Source organism: Ambystoma mexicanum, chromosome 1q, assembly GCF_040938575.1.
Source record: "Ambystoma mexicanum isolate Mex_15411 chromosome 1q, UKY_AmexF1_1, whole genome shotgun sequence".
Lineage (NCBI taxonomy): Eukaryota > Metazoa > Chordata > Amphibia > Caudata > Ambystomatidae > Ambystoma > Ambystoma mexicanum.
The window spans coordinates 319,517,261-319,542,643 of record NC_090922.1 but is presented as its reverse complement, the minus strand read 5'-3'; the positions used below and the strand labels follow the sequence as shown (position 1 = coordinate 319,542,643).

The 25,383-nt window shown below is 44.0% G+C and overlaps 1 protein-coding gene across 3 annotated transcripts in view; it reads left to right on the top strand.

Annotated features, from left to right (window-relative positions):
• CEP89 (centrosomal protein 89) overlaps positions 1-25,383 on the top strand; it is a 1,655,177-nt gene that overhangs the window by 378,258 nt on the left and 1,251,536 nt on the right. For all 3 annotated transcript variants that reach the window (XM_069639099.1, XM_069639094.1, XM_069639107.1), the window contains one exon: positions 9,138-9,249. In XM_069639099.1, the coding sequence (XP_069495200.1) occupies positions 9,138-9,249 (112 nt within the window). The remainder of the gene's footprint in view (positions 1-9,137; positions 9,250-25,383) is intronic.

The following is a 25,383-nucleotide window of genomic DNA, read 5'->3' as shown; positions in this document are numbered from 1 at the left end:
TGTAAAAGAGATATAATTATTTATTTAAAACCACATCTAGAAAAACACACAGGCACTAATAGTAAGCAATTCAAAAACACGGTCACTAAAAGATATACACTCCCTTAGAAGAATATTAGACAAGTCTTAAGTAAAGCCCCACTTATTTTCAGACAGCGGTGAGCACTTAACGCAGGTGGCACTCTAATAATTCGTTTTAAAAGGGAGAGAAAAGCAGAGAATAAATTGAAAACAGGTCCCAACACTTTTACAAGAACACAACAAGAGAGGAAGACAAAGTAAAACCGTGAAGTTAGAGTTCAATAGGCTGGATCCACTTTAAGAGGATCAAACGAAATGTGTCCAAGGTCACACGGTTGCAGTGCACAAAAGTCTTGAAAAGGTTCAAAAAGGAGTTGGACCAAAGAAAGGGACCAGTTAGAAGGTAAAGGCGGCCAGCCCAGTCCAGAAGGTTAAGGGATTATTATTACCTTGTAGCAATCTTTAGAAAGGGAGGCCTGGCGGACACGGTACCTTAAAGTGGTGAGAATACTCCAGCAGGGGCAGTTGTTCCTGGCAGCGGATGCGGTTTCTTTTACCCCGAGCGCCTAGCTACCCACGCGATCCTGCATACCGCGTGTAGAATTGGTAAGAACTGCAGACTACTGTGCTTTACAATGTCTCATCCGATTAAATGGCAATTCCTTGCGACTTTATGCTGTTTAATAACTTCGCATGTGGATCACTATTATGCTTGTACGATAGTAATAAGAAATATTGGCCCTGATAAAGGACGATAAAGTCCGAAATGCATAGCCTAATTTCTGATGCATCTGCAACCATTGGATATTAGTTACTAAACACTTGTTGAAAGATTGAATTAAGACTTTACTATGCGAACTATATCATTGGTACTGTGCTGTTTACACAATATTGTAAAGATATACCACATGAGTGTGGTTTTTGGGAGTGCAACCCACACCGCTGGCTTCACGGCCAAGGTCTCGTTTCTGTCTCTCCTCCAGAGGGTCCCCGATCCTGGCGTTCTACTTTCTATCCTTGGGTCCAAGACCCCTTCACATTGGTTTATCTTTCTTGGCCCAAGACACCTAATTCTTCACACTGGCTTCTCGAGTCCCGACCCCTGTTTCTGTATTTCTTTCGCAGCTCCCCGACCCCTGTATCTGGCTTTTCTGCCCTTGAGGTCCTTGGGCCGCCCCCGTATGTTCTGTATGGGCTTCCTATCTCTCACCTCGGTCCTCCTCTGCATCTTCCAATGGTTCTTCTGTGTTGTTTCCTATTCGTGCCTTGCCGTGCGCAGCTCCCCAGCATACCTGGGAGCCTGGCTGCACGTATCTGCTGGACCGTCTTCCTTGGCGCTCTTCTGCGTCAGGGTCACAGCATCTTCCGGCCTTCATTCTTCCTCCAAGCAGGTAGGGACACCATATCTCCTTCCACCACATCCCAGTCAGTAACTGCAAGTACAGCTCTTCCGTCTGCGTGGTGCTTGCCTTGTTACCGGTGCCTCTGGGAATGAACTGACAATGTTGTTAGTCCTTCTTCCCTTTTAAGTTCCATGAAATACAAAAGCTAGACTGCTCAATGCAATGATCTTGTGAGTTCTTTCTGGTGCAGATCTTCTTCCTTGTCCCATTATATTGAGGGAATGGTTCAGTGGAGTCAGTCCTGATCTTCCTCATCCCAGTACTAGCGGTACTATTGCTATAGCACTAATGGGGAAACTTGTATGACCAGAGGAAGGCGAAGGTGTTTACGGAAGAAGGTGGGTGAGGGTGTATTATACAGCGTTATGCCATGATGTCCTCCCTGAATCCCAGAGGGAGAATCCCTCCCCATGAGATCAACCCGCTGAGTACCACCCCCAGGGGGACTATTGGGCAACGGCCTCACCTCCCTGGCCTCATATAAAGGGTCTCCCCCCTCGGGGAGAAGGGACGACATAGGACTCGTCACACTAAGCAATGGATTTTTATATCCAATGGTCACTCTTAAGAACTTAGGCCACCTAACCCTCAAAATTGAGATTAGATCTTCTCTTCACAGATATTCAAGTGTGTATGTGTGTGTGTGTGTATATATATATTTTTCATTTTTTTAAACTGAAGTTGCCCATTCTAATTACTTGGCTGTGCAGACCTAGTTAAGTTTGCTTTGTACATGGGGTTGTTTGATTTTATTATTGATGCACATTAAGTCATAAATTGGTAAGACTCCTGGCCACTTGCCAAGAGTGACCATATGGTTCACTGAACGCTGTATGGATGCTTAGGGATTACCTGTGGGTAGTTATAGTCTGAATGCAGTAAAACTAGATCTGTCCCACATTAATGATCTTATCTGCTCTCGTGGATTGCACAGAGTAGGGGGTATAACACAATATCAAAATTGGTCAAAATCAAGAATATATGCTAGGCTTTTCAGGAAATAACACGTGGCCAGGGCAAGTGCAGGGACAACTTAAAGTGAGATGGTTATCAATAAGAAAGTTTAAAAATCAGCATGCATCATTGGGAACCCCTCCTTCTGAGCACTCTCAGGTGTTTGTGAAAGTACTTGGTTTCTGACAGTAAACTCATTTTAATTCTCTTTGTACAGTCTTAAGTAAAGGTGAAAATACAGTATAAAGTCGCTTACAAAGTTCCATGGACTGGCCTCCATCTAGTACCGCTTTCTTTTGTCTATTCAGTGACCCTGGGGTGTGGGTGTTGTAGGATTCTGAACCATTGTCATTTGAGTGTTGACCAGGGCCTCCATGGCCAACACTTTGCAGGCATGGGAAATGTTTGAAGAATTCTATGAGGAGGCGAAGGTGGTTTTTGGACCTACTCTCTGGCTAAGGTTTGGTTGGGACCAGTCTCTGGGTTGGGCTCAGGGAGTTGCCAATCTGCTGAGCAGCTCCTTGCTCTCTGCTCTTGGTCACCAAGATACCATTTCTCTCGCTTGCATGCTGCATGCTCCTGGACCCTGGTCAGATTGCACTGTTTTGTAGCACGTCCAACTAACAAGGGATTATGTGCCAAACAGACCTGTCTGCTGGAACCTCCCTTTTCTCTTTTGCTAGAAAGGTCACCTATTCCCCCACCCACTTCCCCCACCTTTTCATGTTTAGTGATGATATCACCCCTTTTTGCTGAAAGTTGCAGAATTCCTCCGCCCTTTCCTTCTAGGGCAGTTGCTCCCTGGATGGGGTCTGCCTCTTCCATCTGTCCTCCCCCCTCCTCCAGATGGTGTCAATTCGTGTCCCATTTCCTCACATCTTCTTGTCCCCTGACAACTAATTTCCCCTGAAGTAGTGCACTTTTTTCCTTTAACCCACTTGACTCACTTCCTCAGAGCATTTCCCAACTCTATCTCACTTGCGTTGATGGTCTGCCTCCACTCCCCACAGCTGCCCCCCTGATGGTAATCTCCTTTCTTACACCAAACTCCTCCCAACTTTCCGTTCCTCTGGTAGTCTGACTCCTCCACTCTCCAACTACTCTTCTGATAACTCTTTGCTCCTGCAACCTCCTCCAGGTTCTCCCTCTAACCTCCAAATCTCATTCTGTGTTCCTATCACCACTCTCCGCCAAACGTCTTTCTCCAACTCCTATTTGAACAGCCCACCCCGCTTGTCTGATCTATCTACTTATTATAGGAAATTCTCTCCTTTTCTTTGAATAGGTTCATGAAATAGTGGCCTCCTGTGTATTTAGGGATGTGCTGTGTTATTTGATACTGGGTGGGTAGTCATGTGGCTTGCAAAGGGGTTTGCCTCTGGCTATATTAAGGCTTGCAGGCATCTGGAATTCCAATAGGGCCATGGTCAAGAATGGAGTCTCTATCCCTCCGGAAGCCCTGATGGTGAATCTGGGTCCCTATGTTCCTTGGGAGTGGCGAGTATTGGAAAGTTTCTACAGCATTTGTGTTGGATTCATCACTGGAAATTTGTAAAATGCAAACCCTTGCAAGCCTGAGAATGAAGTTTGGCTGTTCGCGCATTCTGCGTGGAATGGATCCTCTTTGCTTTGATAGTACTTAATACCATAACTTTGTGACTATTAGGCATTCAGAGGTGAAGCATGTCTGAATCATAGTGGGAGAGGGTTTCTCCTGCATTCTTCCTGTGGAATTCATGCATGTCCCTGGTCATCGGCACCTCTAGAGTGGTGCAGCACTGTTTTGTTAAAGGGAGCCACTTTGTTCTCTGTGACAGAGTTGGGTCTGCCTTGGAAGCTTAGATGGGGCTCTGTGTGTTGACCTGTTGCAAAGGGTCTCTTGAAGAGTTTGGCTTGTTCGCCTCCTTGTGGCAATCCATAGTGGGTTTATGGGTTGTGTGAGGTCTTCTGAGACTATTTCTTTCAGTGGGATTAGGTGTGTTCCTGTCCTTAACCCCTTGATGGTTCTGCACCTGGGTAGGAGCTTTGAAGTGTGCTAGCCCTTTGTGAGTGCGCCCTTGGCGATTCTTTATATGGTTCAGCAGTTTGGGGTGAGGGATATCCTTGTGACTAACCAGTTGGTGGTTCTGCATGGGGGTAGGAAGCGTGGGGATTGACATATCCTTGTGACTTTCCCTTTGGAACCCTGGCCCTGCTATAGGGTCAGTGTGTGCCTGAAAATTCCTGTGACGGTATCCTGCCTTAATGCAGGTGCTCAGGTTTCCACCCAAGCCCATTTGATCACCCCACTATCGGCCCCCATGATGACAGGGGACTTTGTGTCACAACCCAGAGTCAAAACATCAGAATCAATCCAAATCAAATATTTGAGTTCCAGGGCATTCCCTGCATGAAGGTCAAGGAAAATTCACATATCCATTTCTGGCGAACATTTTCCAGATTTTTAAATGTAATTATTTTTTTCATAGATTGGAATGCAGTTTTGGAAACATTGCTGATGAAGATCTTTTTAAAATATTGTTTTGAGGAGACCACCAGGGGGCGCAGATGTAATGGCTACCTGAGCCGTCGTCTCCCTCTTCAGGCACCATGATATGGTGAGGCGTTCTGTAGATGCTGATTCCTAAGACATTTTGAATGAATATTCTGCATCCTGATTAGTTTGTGCATGTTGCGGCTTAATGTGAAAAGGAACCTCATTCGCATATGCAGTTAACGTGAAGTTAAAAACTAGAAGATGGTGAGACACTGCAATGAGTGCCGAGCAACATGGTGCACGCTGTCTGAATACAAGGGACACCTCTGAGAATTACAAGCTCCCACGGCGAGCATTGTTTGCAGGGACAAGAAACCCGGAAAGCCAGCCGGAGGAGCATCCTTAGCACCGAAAGTCAGAAGAGTCGGGCGTATCGCACTGCATAAATGGTAAGCGAAGAACGCTTCTATCTGAGCGCTCTGCCCGGCCGAACGCTCGATTGAGAATCCCGCGGCTCCCCTCTCACGCGGGCAGTGCCTGCAGCACACAGGAGGGATTTTTCAGTTGAAAACAGTGAGCGCAAGGGAACTGGGGCACCAGCCCGTTATTTTCTATAAATAAACGCGTTGCCACGTGCCATCACCCTCTGAGCCTTAAACAACTGTGCAGATATCCGCCTGCAGTGGGGTGGAGGCGGGGGAGAAACAAACAACGCAGATGGAATAAAAATGGGAAATACCCTGTACACGCCAGCACATTTAATGAAGTCAATTTACACTGGTGCACTAAGGTTTTATGACTCGTACTCCCACCAAGGGAGGGGCCCACAGAAACAGGATCAGGGTGAAAAGGGAAAAAGAGCTGAAAGTTGAAATTACACATAGAGAATTAAAACTCTGCATTCGAACTGCAGACGGTACAGAAATGTTTGCGTGAATTGGAATACTCCAAAAAGAATTAAGGGACGTCTAGCACGGCAAAGCGCTGATGCAATCACGATATTTAAAGCAGAACTTTTACGAGTAGTGCGACAAAGCCCAAACCATGTTGGCTAATCGCCTACGAAAACAGAGGGCTGAAAGGGCGATTCCCAAAATTAAAAATTAAACGGGGTTGGAGCTAGTAGACCCCAGCAAAATTACGAAGCGCTTCTCTAGATACTACACCGCCCTATACACGGCTGAGGGGGAGGGAACAGAGGATGACATTACGTGTTATTTATCAAAATGTTCCTGTACGCCAATATCACAAGTAAATCAAGATATGTTAAATGGCCCAATCACAGCCGAAGACATTCAGACAGCTATCTCTAAGTTGAAAGCAGGTTCAGCACCAGGGCAGGACGGGTACACACCGGGCTTTTATAAAGCTAATGACAATTTGCTAACTCCCTTCCCAGTGAAACTCTTTAATTCAATCTTAGAAACTAGCCAGGCCCCACTGTCATTCACTAAATCTAAAATTCTAGTAATACCAAAGGAAGACAAAGACATTACAGAATGTGCATCTTACCATCCAATATCTCTTATAAATGTAGATGCAAAGATCTACGCAAGCATTCTCGCTACCCGTTTATCCCAAATTTTGCCACAATAAGTTCACAGAGACCAGGTTGGTTATGTAAAGGGCAGGCAGTGCGCAGTCAATATCCGCAAAACTCTTGACCTTACTGCTGCCATCGACGAGAAGGAAGATTGCCCCATTTTAATGTCAATCGACACAGAGAAGGCGTTTGACAGTCGAATGGCCTTTTCTGCACGCGGTAATGAGGTTGGCAGGATTGGGTCAGCAATGGATATCGGGAGCATTGGCACTATACAGAGATGCTACTGCTAAAGTTCTAGTCAATGGGGTTGCATCGGAGTTCTTTAACTTGCCGCTAGGCACACGACAGGGGCTGTCCTTTGTTTCCACTCTTGTTCGCCCTGGTGGTAGCGCCGTTGGCACAGGCGATTAGAGCAAATGCTCAGATACACAGGATTAGGCGAGGTGGAAGGGAATTGAAGTTAGCATTATTTGCCAATGATATTCTAGCCTACATCTCTAAACCGTTGGAATCGGTGCCTGCCCTTTTTACCACTCTAAAGGAATAATGCACATTATCGGGATTTAGAGCGAACCTGAACAAAACAGTTGCATTAAAACTCCATGCAAATGCAGTCCTTCCAGCACACTTGGTAGCAGAGTTGGGTTTCCAACTGTAGGCAGAGGGAATATAATACCTAGGTGTAGAAATCTCGAAAGATTTAGCAAAGGTATTTGATGTAAACTACAAGCCCCTCTGGAATGCCATCAAGGCCGACTTGGAGAGATGGTCCAAACTGGCGCTCTCCTGGACGGCTAGGTTTATGTCTATTAAGATGAATATACTCCCTAGACTCCTGTTTCTTTTACAGTCGCTCCCAGTGGTTATCCCGGAAGCATTTCACACAGAAGTTAAGCGGTCCCTCCTAGCATACGTGTGGGCAGACCTGAAGCCCCGGGTATCTTTTGTGACGTTGATCACACCAAAAGATAAGGAAAGTATGGGATACCCTGATCACTTTGAATACTATAGGGCTTCTCAATTTTGCATTCTGGTGGATCACTTGTGGGAAAACACTGAGAAACAATGGGTAGGTCTGGAAAACAAGCTACTTACACCAGTAACTCTGGGCGAATGGCTATGGGTCCCAAACCGGACGATGCCATGCAGGATTCATGAGCACCCAGTCTTAGCGGTATTGTGGTCACTTTGGCGCCCCACACAAGCTATGGAAGCAGTTACTTCCTGGCCATCCCCTGTCAGTTGCGTATGGGACCCTCCCAATAGAGATCAATTAATAGATGTAAGCCTTTTTCAGCCCCAATATGAGGAAGGCTTGGCGAAACCAGGGCAGGTGTGGAAAGAAGGTTCCTACATGTCAAAGGTGGAATTAGAGGCAGCACAGCATGGTACCACGATAGCACCACTACAATATCTGAACTTGAGGAGTGTACTGCGGGACCCGCGCTGGGGGGGGCTCCCTATGGAGACAGCTTACAACATTTGAGCTCATTCTGAGTGAACAAAGGGGCTCAAGGGGGTTGATAGCTCAATTATACAGTGCATTGCTAATCAGAAGCCATCTTACACAACCAGGTACTCCGACCAAGTGGGATGCAGAGTAAGACCTACAAAAACAACCAGACACATGGGCCGTAATATACAGGGCTGTATGGAGCACATCAATATCCATGCAATGCAAAATGCATAATGGGGGGCTATTGATGAGATGGCACCTGATCCTGCAACGGCTATCGAAAATGTTTCCTGGGGTAGCGCCTCATTGCTGGAGGGGGTGTGGTGAAATAAGCGACTACTGTCACCAGTGGTGGAGCTGCCCAAAAGTGAAAATGTTCTGGAAAGAGGTTCTGGGCTGGATACAGGCTATAGATGGTATCACTAGGCAACTGTCCCATTCGTTTTGTTTGGAATGGAGACGGATGCGGAGGGAACGAACACGATTCTTTCTTGCATGCCTAGAAATGTGTTGTTGGCCGCAAGAGTATGTTTAACAGTTAAATGGATAAGCAGCACACTGCCACCAAGATGGGAATGGCTCACAAAGGCACACACTATATACCAAATGGAGAGTATTACAGCGGCCCTGTTGGAATCCCACTCTCCATAGACGTGATTTGGCTTCCCTTTATGGAATACTATACTGAACACAGGGATAAATTGAACAGGGTGGGATAAAGGCAAATGAGAGGGAACCCAATATGAATCCTAATGCTACACTTAGCACTCAAACATATTTGACTCAGCCAGAGGGGCAAGCAGTGACAAAGTGTCAAAATGGAACATAAAGGCAACTCTATTGCACAGGCTGAATAGTACTGAGATGTGTCAAAGTGGATAAAACTGACATTGAGACTCCAGATATTGCCCTCATGTGTGGGTGGAGGGCAAAGGGTGGGCTAGACGTTTGAAGCAGCCACCGCAGAACGTCACCTGTTTAGAGATGGTGTAGGAGAGATTCTTGCTGTGACTATCTAAAAGCCAAACGGAAGGGAAGGGAATGTTTATTCAGATGTTTTTTAGAACCCTAGAGCCATTGACTGTGATGTAAACATGTGAATGGTGTTTTTAAATTGTTGTAAAACCAATAAAATGCGGTTTAAAAAAATATATATCATTTTGATTATTGCAGGAAATACCTTTTGGTAGATTACAGAAAGTAGACAAACAAGGAATGTTTCTTACCTGCATATAATTCTTTCTTGAAAATAAACTTTCATTTTTGCTTTTCTTTCTGAAGGAAATGTCTCCTGTCTCTTCACGCTCGGAAGCTCATGATGTTGAAATATCATCCCTCAAAGTGGATTGTGAGATTACTGCACACCATGCACCTCAATCTATGAAATTAAATGGTATAGTCAAGTTTTACTTCTTAAGAACCTGGTTTCTATATTGTAATATTTTTCATATATATATTTGAGTTGAAAAACAATTCTGCACCTTTTTGAAGTAAAGTCCACTGGTACTGTACTTATTTGCACTCTAAATTGGGTCTGCTACCTGTTTGTCTACTGTTTTGTCCTGGAGGAAAAATAATGCTGTCATAATTTATGCTGAAAATGTTAGTAAACCACCTCTGAAGTAGAGGCAAACACATGATCTGTGTGCTCATCCCAGTGGACCACGACCCCTTGTTCAACATGGTCCTTAACGTACACAATCTGTTTGTGAGTATGAAGTTGCAGTGCTAAATTATTGGTGTTGAAGCCTAGATTAGGCCTTTGGGATAAAGCATTCCTAAAACTCAATGATTGCATTGAATTTCTGTGCTTCATAGTTGGAGCATAAACTGCAAATTGTCCTAGGGCGAAAAAAGCTGACTATGAGCCTTTGATTTGAAAGTTGCTCCTCTACTGCTGCACATATGCCTTTGTGCTAGCATAAGAAGATGAGCCACATGCAGAAGAAATTCCTTTGTCTACTCTGTGGCAGCTCTGAAAACCAGCTCTCGAGCTACTAAAAATCAGAGCAGAAATTCTTTACCTGTATTTCTACATTCCCGTTCTTCCAACTCGTAGTCTTTTATTCTAGTTTGTCAATCACGAGCGAACATGTAAATCTGCCATTGCAGCCTTTAATCTCCACTCGGACCAGAGTGTTTTTGCAAGGCATCATATATTTACAGCCCTTCTTGGCCTATGAAAAGTACTCGACTTTATGGGTTGTAGCTAACCTTTGGCTGAAATTAGCAGTTTTTCTCTGTGTCGGGAAAAATAAATGAATTGTGCCTGTTTTACTCTGTCGGTTAGATCTCCCTCCTTCCCAATTTAGTTTGTGTCTATCTACATTGGCAAAGAGGCAGACATGGAAGCATTTCTAAAATAGTTCCTGCCTCTCAAACGTTTAGAATGAACCCGAGTGCCACTTCCCCTCACATGCAGTCCTATCCTCTGTCACTAGAGCATCCACCTTTACTTTCGACCTAATTGGCAGGTCAGGAAGAATTTTATGGCTGTTCTTTCACCATTTCCATCTGTTGTAGTGGCTTGTCACAACTTTTAACACTTTTGGGGGAGTCTTTTGCTCAAATTCAATTTTTGTAGAATTAGTGCTTCAGTGAGCTCCAATCTCTCCACATGCCATTCTAAACTGTGTTAAAGAGATCCATTGGTTGTGGCAGGCATTTTCTCAATGCCTGATCTTCACTGTGCTAGTGCAACAGGCCTCTGGAATGTTTATCTGCTGAACACCTGTGCCTTTTGGTGTAATTTAGCACAGTGGTCTCTGAGGACAAGTGTGCAGTTCTTGTCCAAAATGGAACCGGTTTTCAAGTTAACTGTCTCTTTCATGAAAAGGTGCAAGCTTTCAGACTTAAGGGGATTTTGTAGTACTGTCTGAGAGTGCCTTTCAGTTATTATTTGAAGGTAACTTCCCCAACACTGGAAGCTTCGTCCACCCGATATAAGAAAGCCATGCCTGACAAAAGTGCAAGTTAGCATGTCTTGTAGGTAAAGCTTCCAGTTCTCGGACCAGAGTTCTCGCAGTATCGGATGTTCTATTTAAATCTGGGAGAAAGTCACAAAGATATCAGAGGTTATCCCTAGCTTTAACAGTCAATACACACAAGGCTTCTTTGGACAGGCCAAGTATTGTTGGATAACGAATTCTGTGAAACCACATTCAGTAGTGAAGTTCACCTCCTCCTGAGTCCTCCATATCAAACCATTGGCAATGAGTGTTCCTAAGGCTTTCCCATGTCTTAAAAAGGGCAAGCCTTCTTTTCTTACATAAATGAAGACCCTTCTGCCGTGAGACCTAAGCGTAAGAGCATTAGATGGTCTTACAGAGTACCAAGCAGCTCATTATTCTTGTTGGGTGCAGAGTCTGCTTTGGTTAAAGCTTTCTCTGTACTGAGACAAGAGTCTCTGTTCTTTTCGACATGGGCGATCTGATTTGATTGCATTTCAGTACTTTGCTGTTCCTCTGGGTTCTCTGTTTGGCAATCCGGTTTTACACCTGGGACGAAAGATATTCCATCAGAGATGGTCACCTTTGAAAGAATGGTGTTAAAAGCTCTCCCGGAGATCATGAACAACCACAATACTTTTTGATCCAGACAAAATTTGACATACGCAGAAAATGCGGCTCTGAAAATGTTAGCAGGCAACAAAACAATAGTTAAGTCTGCCGACTAAGGCGGATGTATAGTAATAATGGATAGGGCTCATTACAAAACATGGTATTGGCTCTGATTAACAATGAAAGCCATTATACAAAGATTCGCAAACATCCTACAGATGAACTTATGAAAATCTTACAAGATCTCTGTACACAGGCGATAGAATCTGGTTTCCTCAATACAGAGGAGGCGTGTTTCCTCACCCCCAGGGAATGCCATTTACCAACAATATATGCACTACCTAAAGTGCACAGAAATTGTCTGGATCCACCAGAGAGACCAATTGTCTTGTTATGCGGGTCCATTTTGGAACTGGTAATTATATCGAAAAGGTAATACATGTGTTGAAAGAAGATTCTCCATCATTTCTTAAAGACACCATCGTCACCATAAATTACCATGAAGGATTGGTCTTCGAGAGTGACACAAGTTTATTGGTTACTCTAGATATCACCGCTTTATACACCAATATTCCACAGGAGGAAGCACTGGTTTGTATTGAAAATAAGCTTAACAACTGGCCAACGCCACATGACATTCCGATGGAATTTGTGTTGGAGTTGCTCAACATTGCCCTGTGCAATAATTTTTTTAAGTTCCTTGACAACATATATTCACAAAAGCAGGGTACTGCCATGGGGGCAGTCTTTGCCCCCAGTCTAGCCAACATCTACATGGCAGACTTTGAAGAGAAGTACATCTATAATAACAATCCATTTGACAGCCATGTTCATAATTGGAAGCGTTATATAGATGACCTCTCTATTTTTTATTTGGAAAGGCACCAGAAAACATCTAAAATCATTAATTGATTGGCTTAATCAATGCAACAATAATCTTAGTTTTACAGAGCATGTAGACAATGAGCAATTGGCATTCCAGGACTTACCAATTTCCCACCAGGAAGGTCACATACATACATCTCTATACTGTAAGACAACGGATCAGAATACCTTATTATCATATGCAAGTCACCACCTGCATTCTCAGAAGGACAATTTACCATATGGGCAATTTCTGCCACTCAGACGCAATTGCACCAACATCGCTGATTTTGAACAAAATGCTAATGCATTGGGTGGTAGACTTGTGGAAAGAGGTTATCCGCGGAAACCTGTGAAGAAATCGGCAAAAAGAGCTCGGTGGACACCTAGAGAACATCTACATTGTCCTAAGGAGAAGAAAACCAACTTGGATCGAATTGTATGTGTGACAACCTTCTATCCCCAAATGGTGCAGGTAAAAAAACTGATGAAAAAACATTGGAATCTGGTAACAAGCACTGGCTGTACAAGTGGACTTGCACTGTTCGCCCTGAAAAGGGCTAAAAATCTTCGAGATTGCCTGGTGCACTCTAGATTGGAACAACCAACAGTGACGTTTGCACAAAACAGTCTAAGGGAAGCCTGGTGCCGTGAGAAAGAACAGATTTTTGGGCATTTTGCATGTGGGCAATGTAGTGTGTTCCATTTGAAATCTAGGGCAACTACTTTTAATCAAGGTAATTTCAAGTGACAACTACGGCAAATTACTAACTGCCAATCATACAATGTCATCTATGTGATGATGTCCGTGTGACCTGATATATTTTGGGATGACAACGAGAAAGATTGCCACACGTATCAATGAACATAGATCCCGGATTAGGACAAAAAATATTGCTGCAACACTTTTTAGCCGCTCACCATACGGAAGAAGAGATGCATTGAACTGTGATAGACCATTTGAAACCAGATACCAGCCAATATTCTATGCAACATCGTTTGTTAAAACTGGAACAAAATTGGATACATCGTTTGAGAACACATGAAACCGGTTTGAATGAGGAGATGCAGTGGCCTATATTACTACAACTTGAGTATCTGCACACCTCGGTGTTATCAATATGCCATCTGAGTGGCTGTGACACTGCGGACACGGGAGTAGTACATTTGCTTACTCTGTATATTATCTTCTTTCGTTTTCTTGTCCTCATAGTGGGGTCAGGATGTGCGACCCATGCCAGAGCGATGGAACATTTGTCTTGGTTGATGGGAACACCCTCTTTAGTAAAAAAAGTGCAGCATTAGTGAATTTCTATAACAACCTTTTTTCCATTGAGTGATATAATTGGCAACAAATCCTCGTTTTCTTTTCGACCAGGCACACGAGTTCTTGATGGCCTAATCCAACATGGCGATAGTTTGCAGTTGGCAATACTCCCTCGATTTAGTTTTTCCAACAGGAATATGAGGCTCCCATAGCCAGACACGGGTCACCCTTAGTATCAACAATGTGGAACAAGGGCTTCCGGAAATTGCATATATAAAGATTTGTCCAAATAAAAAATGGGCAGCTGCCTTTTTCACGAGGGACCGCTCCCCTGCCGGTGAATGCGGACGCGGTGCGACAGCACGGTTGGAGTGGTGTTTTCCGTGCCTTTAATCAATCAAGGTAAGCTGAACATTGCATCCGTATGAGGTAGGTGGTTTTGTTTTACTCTAATATGTGGGAAAGGCGAGTTTTCACAGGATTTGGTCCTTGATTTTTTTCCTTGAGACAGGCTTTGCAGTGCATTTACGGTCCGTCGAGGACATCGCTTGTGCTGGATATTTGTTTCCCTTGACTATGGGAGCTAGTAGGCTTGCTTCACCGCACATGCTTTTCGGGACTAGCAACTGGTTTTGCTGATCCCGAAAGGCACCAGTGGTGTCGAGTGTGCCGACACGGACAGCGTTGAGGCAAAGGCTGTGATAACAGAGTTCTGCATTCGGCTAGTGAGACAAAAGACGCAAGCCATTAATTGGCATATGGACATGTCCGGGGGACAGCAACCGGTTTGCTGCCCCCCTGAAAGAGATGGTTGGAGAGTTCGGAATGCAATAACCATCTGTACTGTGCTGTGTGAATGATGGAAGTAGCAAACTGGCCGACCTGTTTGTCTTTCCCTTGCATAGCTGGCACCAGCCGGGCTGAAAATCATTAGATGGCTTATATTTACCTGCAGTAGATTGGATTCCTTGGATCCTTTGATGTGTCAGGACCACATGCTACTTTGCCAGACTTGGATACCATTACAAGGTAATGACAATTTGGGGTTTTTAATCCTGGTAACCCTGTATGGAACCATCAAAAATGAACAGTGCAAATAAGATTCGGCCTAAGAATGCTAAAAATTATACCCCTTCATATTCAATATAGGAAGCTGAGGAACCCCTTTATTGAATGAGGAGTGGGGTGCGCTTTGAGCAGACCAGGGACAATTGGCAATAAAGATATCTTCATCGGAATGCATGGATGCCACTCTATGAACCTTGATAGAAAAACTATACAGGTAGGCATCGGAAACTCAAGGGTAAATAACTGTTTGTTTTTTACCCATGGGAGAAAATTCATTGGGTGTTTGCCTAACTAAATTTGGCCTTTTGTTAAGTAATGAGGCCATTAGTCAATCGAGAAGAGCACATGGATGACAGGATTGCTAATCTCTTACATGCTCAGCCTTGTGTGTGGGAGACACCGGGGACAGATTAGAAAAGTGAATAGTACAGAACCCTTCAGAGATTAAAGATGTTTATCTTTTTATCTTTTTTTTAAGTTGTTTTGCATGAATGCATGAGTTTAGAGACAGTTACAGAATTAGGAAAAGTAAAATGGTATATTTTTCCTTTCAGTACAGTAATGTTACCTGGATTAGATTGCCAATACAAGTAGTGAGCTTGTCTCCTTTGATTAGACTTATAGATGGTCTTTACATTGATGGAGATTTCTCTATATTTTTTCTCCCTTGTATGTCCAACTATGTCCTCAAGCTTGGGAGCCTGAGGTACAAAGATAAGACAGACTGACCACTGACCAAACAGATTCAACACCTGCTATTGTGATCTGAAATTATAACACTTATATATATGTCCTGATGAGGGCATGGGTAGTGAAAATATATTTGACACCATGCTCATACTCGAGTAGACATGATAACATCTCAAGTTCCATGTGTTTTTTGGATCTCAGTTGCTCTTTTTGGTAGACAAAAAGGATTTGTGGCAATTGGAAATATTAAAAAAAAAACTGTTAGTATATGCCAAATAAGGAAGATTGATGCATTGAGAGAAAACACAAATTATGTTGCGTCAGAGGTCGAATTGACAACTTTTGGTTTTTAGACATTGTGAGGATTGCATAGATTTTGCACAGGTATGAGTGGTTTGAGTGGTTTGAGTATGGGTATGCATGGAATGGATAGGAATGAGTGAGTATGTATGATTACAATATGGTGTGTTAGGTCAAATATGCTAATCGTTTTGTAATACAGAATGTATTGTATGGTATACAATGGAGTTTTAATGTTTGCTTTTTTTGGTACACTGTCTTTATATATGATGAATTAAAAAAGAAGGCAATAAGAATAAAATAAGAAATAATTACAAAAATCGTTTTTCTGAAATTTCCTTTGAAAGAAGGTCTGTATTGAACACAAAAATCCTCTTTGAATAATTGGAACGCAACAAGAGTCTACATGTTTTTGGATAACTGTGTACCTTTTTTGTGATGGCAATCTGGTTACAGCTGCACAGTTTTTTCCACCTCATGTGTGCATGCCAAACATGAAGATAGTTTCCTAATCCTTCTATTTCTGAGAACATTGATCTCTTTGAGTTTTCAGGTACAGAAAGAACTTTTGTTAATGTTGATTACGTTTGTACAACATTCTATTTTACTTGGTGTTCTAAGCATATTTTTTCGGCTGCTTCACTTATGTCAATAGCATATATGCGAGTTCCAGCCCTTCCACTCAAAAGTGAGAAAGGGGTGGAATGTTTGGCAGATGGCATTACATTCCATGCTCTGACCCATTCCTAGACACTTTTTTTAGCTTGGTTAAAGGGTTGGTTAAAGTCCCTGCCTACTCCGTCCCTTCAGTTGCAGCTCAGGCGCCAAATCCTGCTGTACCAATTCCCCATTCTGTTTTTGCTCCAGGCTCCTTTCCGATGTCACCGCCGTCATGTCTGGAGAAATCTTCTGCTCCTTCTCCAAGTTAGAGACCGAGACCAGATTTGGACAAGCAAACTTTGTTGCTGTATCCTATAAGGATAAAAATATGGTGTCCTGGAAAGCCAAGCAGTATTTGGACATTTTGTTCCCAGAGAAGCCTTCTGCTGGGGGTCTTCCTTATGGTGGCTCTTTTAAAATCCCACAAACCAGTTGTCGGCAAGGACCATTCCCTTCTTGAAAATCGTTAACTCATCTGGAAGAAATCCTTTGAATGTTGTTTCTTGTCATCTTTCGGCAGCCATCATCCGTCTTCTCGAATGAGACTAAAATTGGGATGATTTGGTTAAATTTGCACAGCATCTCCCCATTTCCCTGCCGCACCCCCAAACTGCAAGAGGCGTTTGCTTCCTGTCGTTCAGATTAAAAGGGGGCTGCACTGCAACAACTACACAATAACAAGGATTTGACTAGCACTTCCTCACGGACTGTGAACGCGGCTCTAGAAATGAGAAGGAACCCCTGGCTTGGAACTTCTTTGTTGCACCAAGACATCTAGGAAAAGTCTCTTGACCTTCCATTTTGATGGCAAGATGATGTTCGCTCCTATGGCGGCAAGTGTTTTGCAAAAGTGCAAAACAGGTGGATTGTTTGCAGAATCTCTTCTCCATTGTAAGCCCTCTCCGATTGACATGTATCTGCCTTCTCAGGGTTTTTTTGTAATTTCTAAGCTCAGTAGGGACTAGAAACTAAATCTAACACCAGATCGACAAAGGTGCATGTGTTATATGAAATGCACATCTTCTACCCAGACTGCTCCAGACACAGCCCAGATACCCGTGTTACCTTTAGCTTGGGTTGATGGCGCATCTTTCCATCAAAGCGCATTCCGCTCTAGTAAATGGCAGTTCCATCTCATTAACATTATGAATTTAAAAACTCAGCATCCCTGGGTTCACACCCTCGACTAATATGGATATTCTATCCGTTATGCTCTGGAGACTCTAGCTCAACTAGAGTTATGCATTCCGTTGCTTGTACTGCAGGGGCATTGAGCAGGATGGAATGTTGTGGAGGTTTGAAGGTTTAATTTCTCAATCGTTACAGGCCTGAAAATCCTGCAATTCATTTCATGCACCATTTTTTCTTTACCCACTTCAGACTGGATGTGGTGTGAGACCCGTATGTGGCGGGGCAGGAGGAGAGAACCTTTATTCTATTAATAGTTAAAACCTAGAGGGGCTGACGGCTGACACCCCCTGGTCCTTGCCATTTGGTGGGTTTTACTCATTTTAGACTTCATAACACAGTACCTGCACTCTGGCTTGAGTTCCCAGAGCAACTGAGCATGTATGTTTTTTTTTTTGTATGCATCTTTGCACAGTAGAACCAACGTGCCCATTCTTCGATCAGTGGAATACGATTTTGGCAGCGGTGTGATTAATTTTTTCAAGAATAGATTATGCAAACATATTAGATCTGCATCTTTCTGCTTATGCTCTGGGGAAATGGCAGCATCTCCAGAATGCTGCTGCCATATACGTTTTACATAAGCAACAGAGTGACTATATTGCACCTCTTCTGCTGGAACTGCATTGGGTTCCAACATCGTCAAAAGTTGAGTTCAAGTAACTCTACACTGTCCATAAGGCTATTCAGAGACTAGCACCACTTCTTATTCAGGAAACATTTATAAACTGTCAACCATCCCAAAAGCTTTGCACATAAATCTATAGTATATATTCACATGTTTTAGGAAACTTGTACGGGGGAAGAGCTTTTGCTATCTGGCACCCTGAATGTGGAATACTCTGCCACTGGCCCTCATAGAGCACTCCTCTTAAATACTGCTTAGACATCCTTCCTTCTAGCACCAATAGGTCCTTTGTTGGTGTAAGTGTGCTTTAAAAAAACACAACTTAAGATGGTGTTTTTACCTTACTTGCCAAAGTGAGGAAAGAGGGAATATCGCTATTCATGTTCTATGTAGCCTTGGTGGCCTCGGAAGAGTGCTTCACACAGTAGGCAAAGGGGAGATATGAGCATGACCTGGGTACAATCTTGGATGATAAATAGTGGCTGTATGTCTGCCAGCACACCATGGCATGGTCTGTAAACTATAAACACACTCACCCAATTCAAGTTGATACATCAGACATGCCACCTGCCATACGGTTTGTGAAGGATCTTTCTGGATAAGTCGGATGGGTGTTACTGTTGTGCTGGATATGTGTGCAAACTTTAAACATGCGGCTCTGTCCAATGTATAATTTGTTCCAGTACAAAAAAAGTCAGCGATTTTTATGCAAGCTATTTCCTGCCTCCCAAAAGAGTGGTGTTCTCAAGCAATTCTGGATCTTATTAATCTGAAACAGTGGAATCCTTCCACATGGTGACCCTAGCTCAGAGTGTGTAAGGCATTGCTATTGGACGATTGAATATGCTTTGTCTGCTCCGGGATGCATATTCCCAATCCTAGAGTAGCACAGAAAATTAGTGCTTTTCCATTGACTGAATTTCTTACCAAGACAAGCGCCCAACCTTCAAACTGAATGCTTGCACAAGAGTCTTAACAAAACTTCTCTCTGTGGTAGCGACACATCTACGTCAGGAGGGAGTGCATTTTTACGCCTACTTGAAGGTTGGCTGATTCGGGCCTCGTTCTCATAGGGTGCTGTTGCTGTGCAGCACTTGTTTTCGCTTACCAACTTTTGAAAGGACATGCAGCCTATTCCACGATTACTGCTGTAATGATAGACAATCTGCCAATCCTAAAATGGCTAATATGGACGTTGTTAAGATGGATTTCTCAAATCTGGCTTGGTGGACAGATAGATTTCAGGAGGCCACCCTAGTTATCGTGAACAGGAGAACTCTGGATGTTTAGCCACACCCAATCAAGGTAAGCTTGGAGAGTGGTCAAGCTGAAGTCTGGGTTGAGTGGGGTCAGGGGTCCACAACGAGTCCACAAAGTGAAATACACAATGATTCTACTTAGATAGGTAGTACAAAAATACTATATTATGGGCTTAAAAACACACTATAAAAATGAATCAAGCAGGTAATATTATCACACAACACTCTAAATATAAAACATGTATACAATCACCTTTAGTTATAGATCTATCGTTTAGGAGAGGGGTCAATGGTTGGAAGAGTTCCTGTGGTCGTGAAAAGGGTTCCAGGAGACTTCACAAGGAGTTTAGAGTTAAGTACTTTATCTTCTAGGGCAGCTTTTTAAGTGAGTTTAAAAAACGAAAGAATGGAATAAATGAAAGTTGTTCACAAACTTTTTGAATGGAGGAGATAGGGGCACTGGTAAGTATTTAGACTATTCACCACCCTTACTCTGATTTTCCCAAGTGAGTTGGCAGGTTGGATGGGAGTCGCTGGAGGTAGGTTTTCCCACCGCTGGAACCAGTAGAAGATGCCCAGGAGCTACGGGTGCAAGGACGATTTCTGTGGGGTCCAGGAGCTGAGTCCAACCCTTTCTGAAGAAGAAATGCAGCAGTCACCAAGCAGGGCTCTTCACGACAATTTACCAGATGGGGGATGGCCGGTTCCAGCAACAGTCACAGCACACTGGTGACAGCAGGCATCTTTCCAGTCACGATCAAAGACCAACTTCTAGGACAGGATCCCTTGGTTCTGGAAAGCTGAAACCTGTCAAGAAGGGGACCTCTAGCATGAGCTGGGTACCACTGAAGTTCCAGCGGAAAACATGGAATGGCAACGCTTCTGGCACAGTAGCCCAATTCAGAGTTCGTTAGTCCAGCGGGTGGTCGAGTGACACTTCCGAAGGCTCAAGGCTGCAGCATTGTGAGAAGGCATCGAGACTAGTTGGTCCCACCAGTCCAAGGGACGAAGCACCAATGAGGGCCTTCTGAGAACAGGTAGTCAAGCAGGGCTTCACCTAGACAGTTGCAGGAAAGGTTGCCAGGTGTCTTCAGAAGTCGTCCTAGGGTCTTTAGTTGGCTGCAGAGCTACATAGGATTCTTGGTTCCATTTCTGATCTGCTGGAATGACTGCAGGACTCCTTATTATACTCAATTCAGGTGAGTGATCAAACTCGACCCTCCAATAGAAGGGATCTCCACCACTCACTCGACCAGCTGTGGTACAGTCGGGGACCACTGTGGGTCTGATTCATGCATGCACACCAGACTCATTGGGACCAGTCAGTCCCGACCCACTTCCTGGGTTCATACACAAATGCCATGCATTGGCCGTGAAAGCAGCAGCTTTCCTGGACAAATGCATGACCATATTAGGGATTTGATGACCTGAGAAGGCAAGAAGAAGGCCTAAGAACAAAATGGCCAAAGAACAAGCGAAAAATCTCGTGGCACGGCCATCTTGGGACACTAGCCACTGTTCGTAGCCAAACGTGGTAAACGCGAATGGGCATACTAAAAATATAGCAAAAATGTATCTGCTGCCGCCATCTTATCTTTAGGCACATTAAAAAGTACCAAAAATCCCTTTGTTAAAAGTCCAGGGTGTGATACAAAAGCAGGGCTTGAAATTAAGGTTGAATAAAAAGGAGCTACCACTGGGGACCAAGGAGGCAGTACATAGCATTCAGCAAATCAAACTTCCACGTAGAAGAAAAAATATAATTTTGTCTATTTATGACTCTTTATGCTTTCTATAGATGTGACCTAATGTTTATTTATAGATTGTCCCAAACACATAGTTACATTCACATAGGTGTGTTTGTTCTGCATCAGTTGGCCTGGGGAGCCAGAAGTAGCTCCTGGTAGCTGTTGGTGTCAAGCTAATTAGGCTCTTCTACGATACAAGCTGGAGCTAAATAGTTCCTAGCTCCCCTCAATTTCAAACCCTGTACAAAAGTATCCTGATTGTACTGCATTGAAAGATGCTGTGTGCAATATGAAAACGTTACCCAAACAGGTAAGAAGTAAAAACAAAAGGACAACATAGTTTCCCAGTACTTATTGTCTGAAGAACTAGTTTGTTTCCCCATCATAAATGAGCAAAAAGGCCAGGACCGTGAAACTGAAGGCTTCACTTCATTGTAAAAAGTCAGGACAGGTCAAAAACAAACAGCACAATGTTTGGGGTCCATAGCATATGGAGGGAAAGTTGCATAAAAGAGAGAACTTTCCCTTGGGAAAAAAAAGTTTATTTCGATAGGACATATCATACCATAAAAACACAACAATTGACAACACAATATTCATAAAAACAATAAACCAGTAAAATCATCAGATAAACTTGAAAACAGAATCATGGACAATCAAGTCTTAAAGATTCTCTTAATGACAAGGCACGCTTTAAAAATGTTAGGACAGCCCACCCCACCTGATGAGTCAACCCGTAACAAATAATGGGGTAGGCACCATGTATTTGCCTTTTGCTGGTCTATTTGCATTTGTGTGTTGCTGCCGCCCTGCAACATAGGGTCGGCACCATGTAAATACATGCCAAGCTTTTGCTGGACTATTCGCATTTGTGTGTTGCCGTCCTGCAACATGGGGTAGGCACCATGTATTTGCATTTTGCTGGTCGTTTTGCATTTGTGTTGCTGCCGCCCTGTAACATGGGGTAGGCACCATGTATTTGCTTTTTCTTGTCTTTTTGCATTTGTGTGTTGCAGCCGCCCTGCAACATGGGGTAGGCATCATGTATTTGCCTTTTGCTGGACTATTCGCATTTGTGTGTTGCCACCCTGCAACATGGTGTAGGCACCATATATTTGCCTTTTGCTGGTCTTTTTGCATTTCTGTGTTGCTGCACCCTGTGACATCGGGTCAGCACCATGTATTTGCCTTTGCTGGACTCTCGCATTTGTGTGCTGCTGCCACTCTGCAAAATGGGAAAGGCTCAATGAATGTGATTACCATGTACCTCTCTTCTGCACTTTGCGTATGATTTATTACCCTTGCACGTTCTACATTGCTGTACATCATCTTTCACGCTACTGTAACCTTGAAGCACTGAAACCAAGTTCAAGCGCCTAGATACATCCAGGTTTTGCACGCTATACAAATAAACAAACAATGTAGTGCGGGCTTGTAGCGTCGCAGGCCACACCGCTGCAAAACTGGTTTTATAGTTTGTTCCCTGATTATTCAAAAGTTGGGGCAGAAAAAAAAATATTTGCCAAATATTCTTTAGGTGCCGCAACTAAAAGACAGGACTGGTCCTTTCTCCCTTTGGACCAGACAGACATTGCAGTTCTCGTGTTTATGCAGTTAAAACGGGCCCTTGAAACAAGAAAGCGCTGAGACGGGGGTTGGTCCAACTTAGATATTTTTGAAGGCCAGGAGATGTAATCAGTGAGTGTAATCTGTTGGCTGGCTTCATAAACTCTAAGGATGCTCTTCTGGCCAAAAGAAGCTGGAGCAGACCTGCTTTTGCAGAGTTTGCAGCCTTGGATGAGAACGCTGATGTATAAAAGCAGCGGCCTTCCCCTGCATCCGCCAGCAGCGTCCTCACATGCCTGAGCCAAGGAAGTTTTGAATAAGGGTATCTGGGCACCATATAACTAATTATTTCTTGACTCAGGGTAGCTCTGGTGTTTCTCCAGATTCTGAGCCAGTGATTTACAGAAAGGCCACAACCGAGTCGCCCAAGAACCGACAGCCAAGCTCTTGATGGACTGCAAAATTTGGAGCAGACTCCGGCAGCCCCAGAATGGTCTTAGTCATTGTCGGCCACCTGGATGAGCTCCAACCTGCCAAAACCCCACAACTCCATACCATATCTGGCAACAGACATGGCTTTACCATGGTAGACTTTTAGTGCCAATTCCGGTGGTTTTGCTTTAAATGAGCCGAGAACTCTGGACACCCCACCCGCTGTCTGCCTAAGCCTTTGTAGCTGCTTTTCAGCATGTGCCTCAGGCCTCAGATTTGCAGAGAATCTTACCCCAAGATAATCAAAGTGATTAACTCTTGGGATCAGCTCTCCTCTGCTAAAAATTAACTAAATTCTTAGGGGGACATTTCTTTCCACGCCAGGCCATAACAGGCAATTTCCAAACATTTATCTTGATCCAGAGATTGGCCATTTATCCACAATAGTAGTCCACCAGACGCTGTAATGATCTGGCGGTGCGGGCAAGTAAAACCACATCATCCGCGTAAGCAAGTACTAGCAGGCATCTGTTACCTAATTTGGAAGAATCAGAAACCAAATTCAATAAATGTTTGTATGAAGACAGAAGAGGAGTGGGGCCACCCCACACTCCACCTGGAAAGAGGGGGTGCGTTCTCCATCAGCTCCAATCCTCACTTGGGCCATCATGTCCACCAATGGGCTTGGGCAAGTCATGGATCTGAGCACACTCCATAGCCTATCACGATTGACCTTATCAAAGGTGTGCTCCGATCCATGAAAGCCCAATAAATTTGCTCCTCCTTAATAAACAGGGAATGTGCTGCAATCAGACCCGGCCTAAAGCCCCATTGGCATTTCGAATCTAGATGCTATGACAAGATCCTACGCCAAACTACTTTATGACTCTTCGATTTATATATATAAAACTCTCTGCCTTTGCTCTGCTGATCTGTCCATTCGCTTTTCTGAATTTAGTGGTTAATAAAACTGCACTGTGCCTCATTTATGCTCTGTAAACCTAATGCAATTCTAGTTACCACTTCTAACTGCATTGTGATCATTTGCCTTTGTTCTGCTGATCTGCTCACCAACTACCCCTAGATCTGTTGACCTGTAGCCCAATGTGTCCTTGTGCAACATATCACCATAGCCTCCAAACTCAATACTGTACTTAAACTCCAAACGCATGTCACGCTTATTCTAAGTGCTATTTGGAATGTAGGTGCTAGGCTGAATCTAGGTGTTATTTTGAACTAAGTGTTATCCTGAACCTAGATGTTATTCCCAATCCAGGCGCTATCCCGAATCTTTGTGCCACTCTGAACTCATGCGCCACTCCGATCTACTGCTGTGCTAACTTAAAACGCTTGCTATTTTTGATCCTAATTGCTAATCTGCACATCTGCGCTACTCTAAATCTAGGGGCCACTTTGCATGCCTGTATCTGACGATTTTCTGGCAATTTTCATATAACCTGTACCTGTCATTTCTAGGTGCCCTCTGGCACATATGCATTTTAGTGTGTTCTGGTACAGACAACCCTAGGTGCATTTAAGAACAGTCTACTTGCTAGCCATTGTGCATTAATCTATTGTGTCACTGTGCCTGCCCATTACCCCGCTACTCAGACTACTTGCCTCCCCGCCCATCCCGACCCAGGCGGCTCCCTATCCACCGCAACCCACTCTATTGCCATCTAGTCGACCTCACCACACCATATCCAGGTCGCACACTGACCATCCATGGCAAACCTCCTCTTAACCACTCTCACCCTAACGGCCACACTCGCCTTGCTCTACCACAACATCACCCGCCACAAACCTCGACCACAATCACACCCAACCCAACATCCTCCATACACCTTGACTATGGGTTTCTTCGAGACCCAACACACTGACCAGCCTAACGGCACCCTCAGCCCCATAGAATGGATCTGCCGATGTGCTGCTCCACCCTCTCCCTGGAACACATGCACATTGAAAGACAGAAACCTGAGACTCGGCTCTCGGTTCATAACCCCTACGACACTCACCAAAAAACACTCCCCTCTTCCCGCGCACAATCTAGCTAACGCCGCCCAAATCTTGAACATCACCCAAACAGCTCCCCTGAGCACATCCAAACAGCCGCTGATCAAGGGCGCCCTCATCCATGCCCGCTCCCTGGTCGCCCATGCGCTAGATATCGCAGACTTCATCTCTGCTAACAACCTGCACTTCCTGGTTATCACGAAACCTGGCTGCACCAAGCAGCAGGGTCAGCGCTTTCCCTCGCCATCCCAGAAGGCTACTCAATACTGAGGAAAGACCGGGAC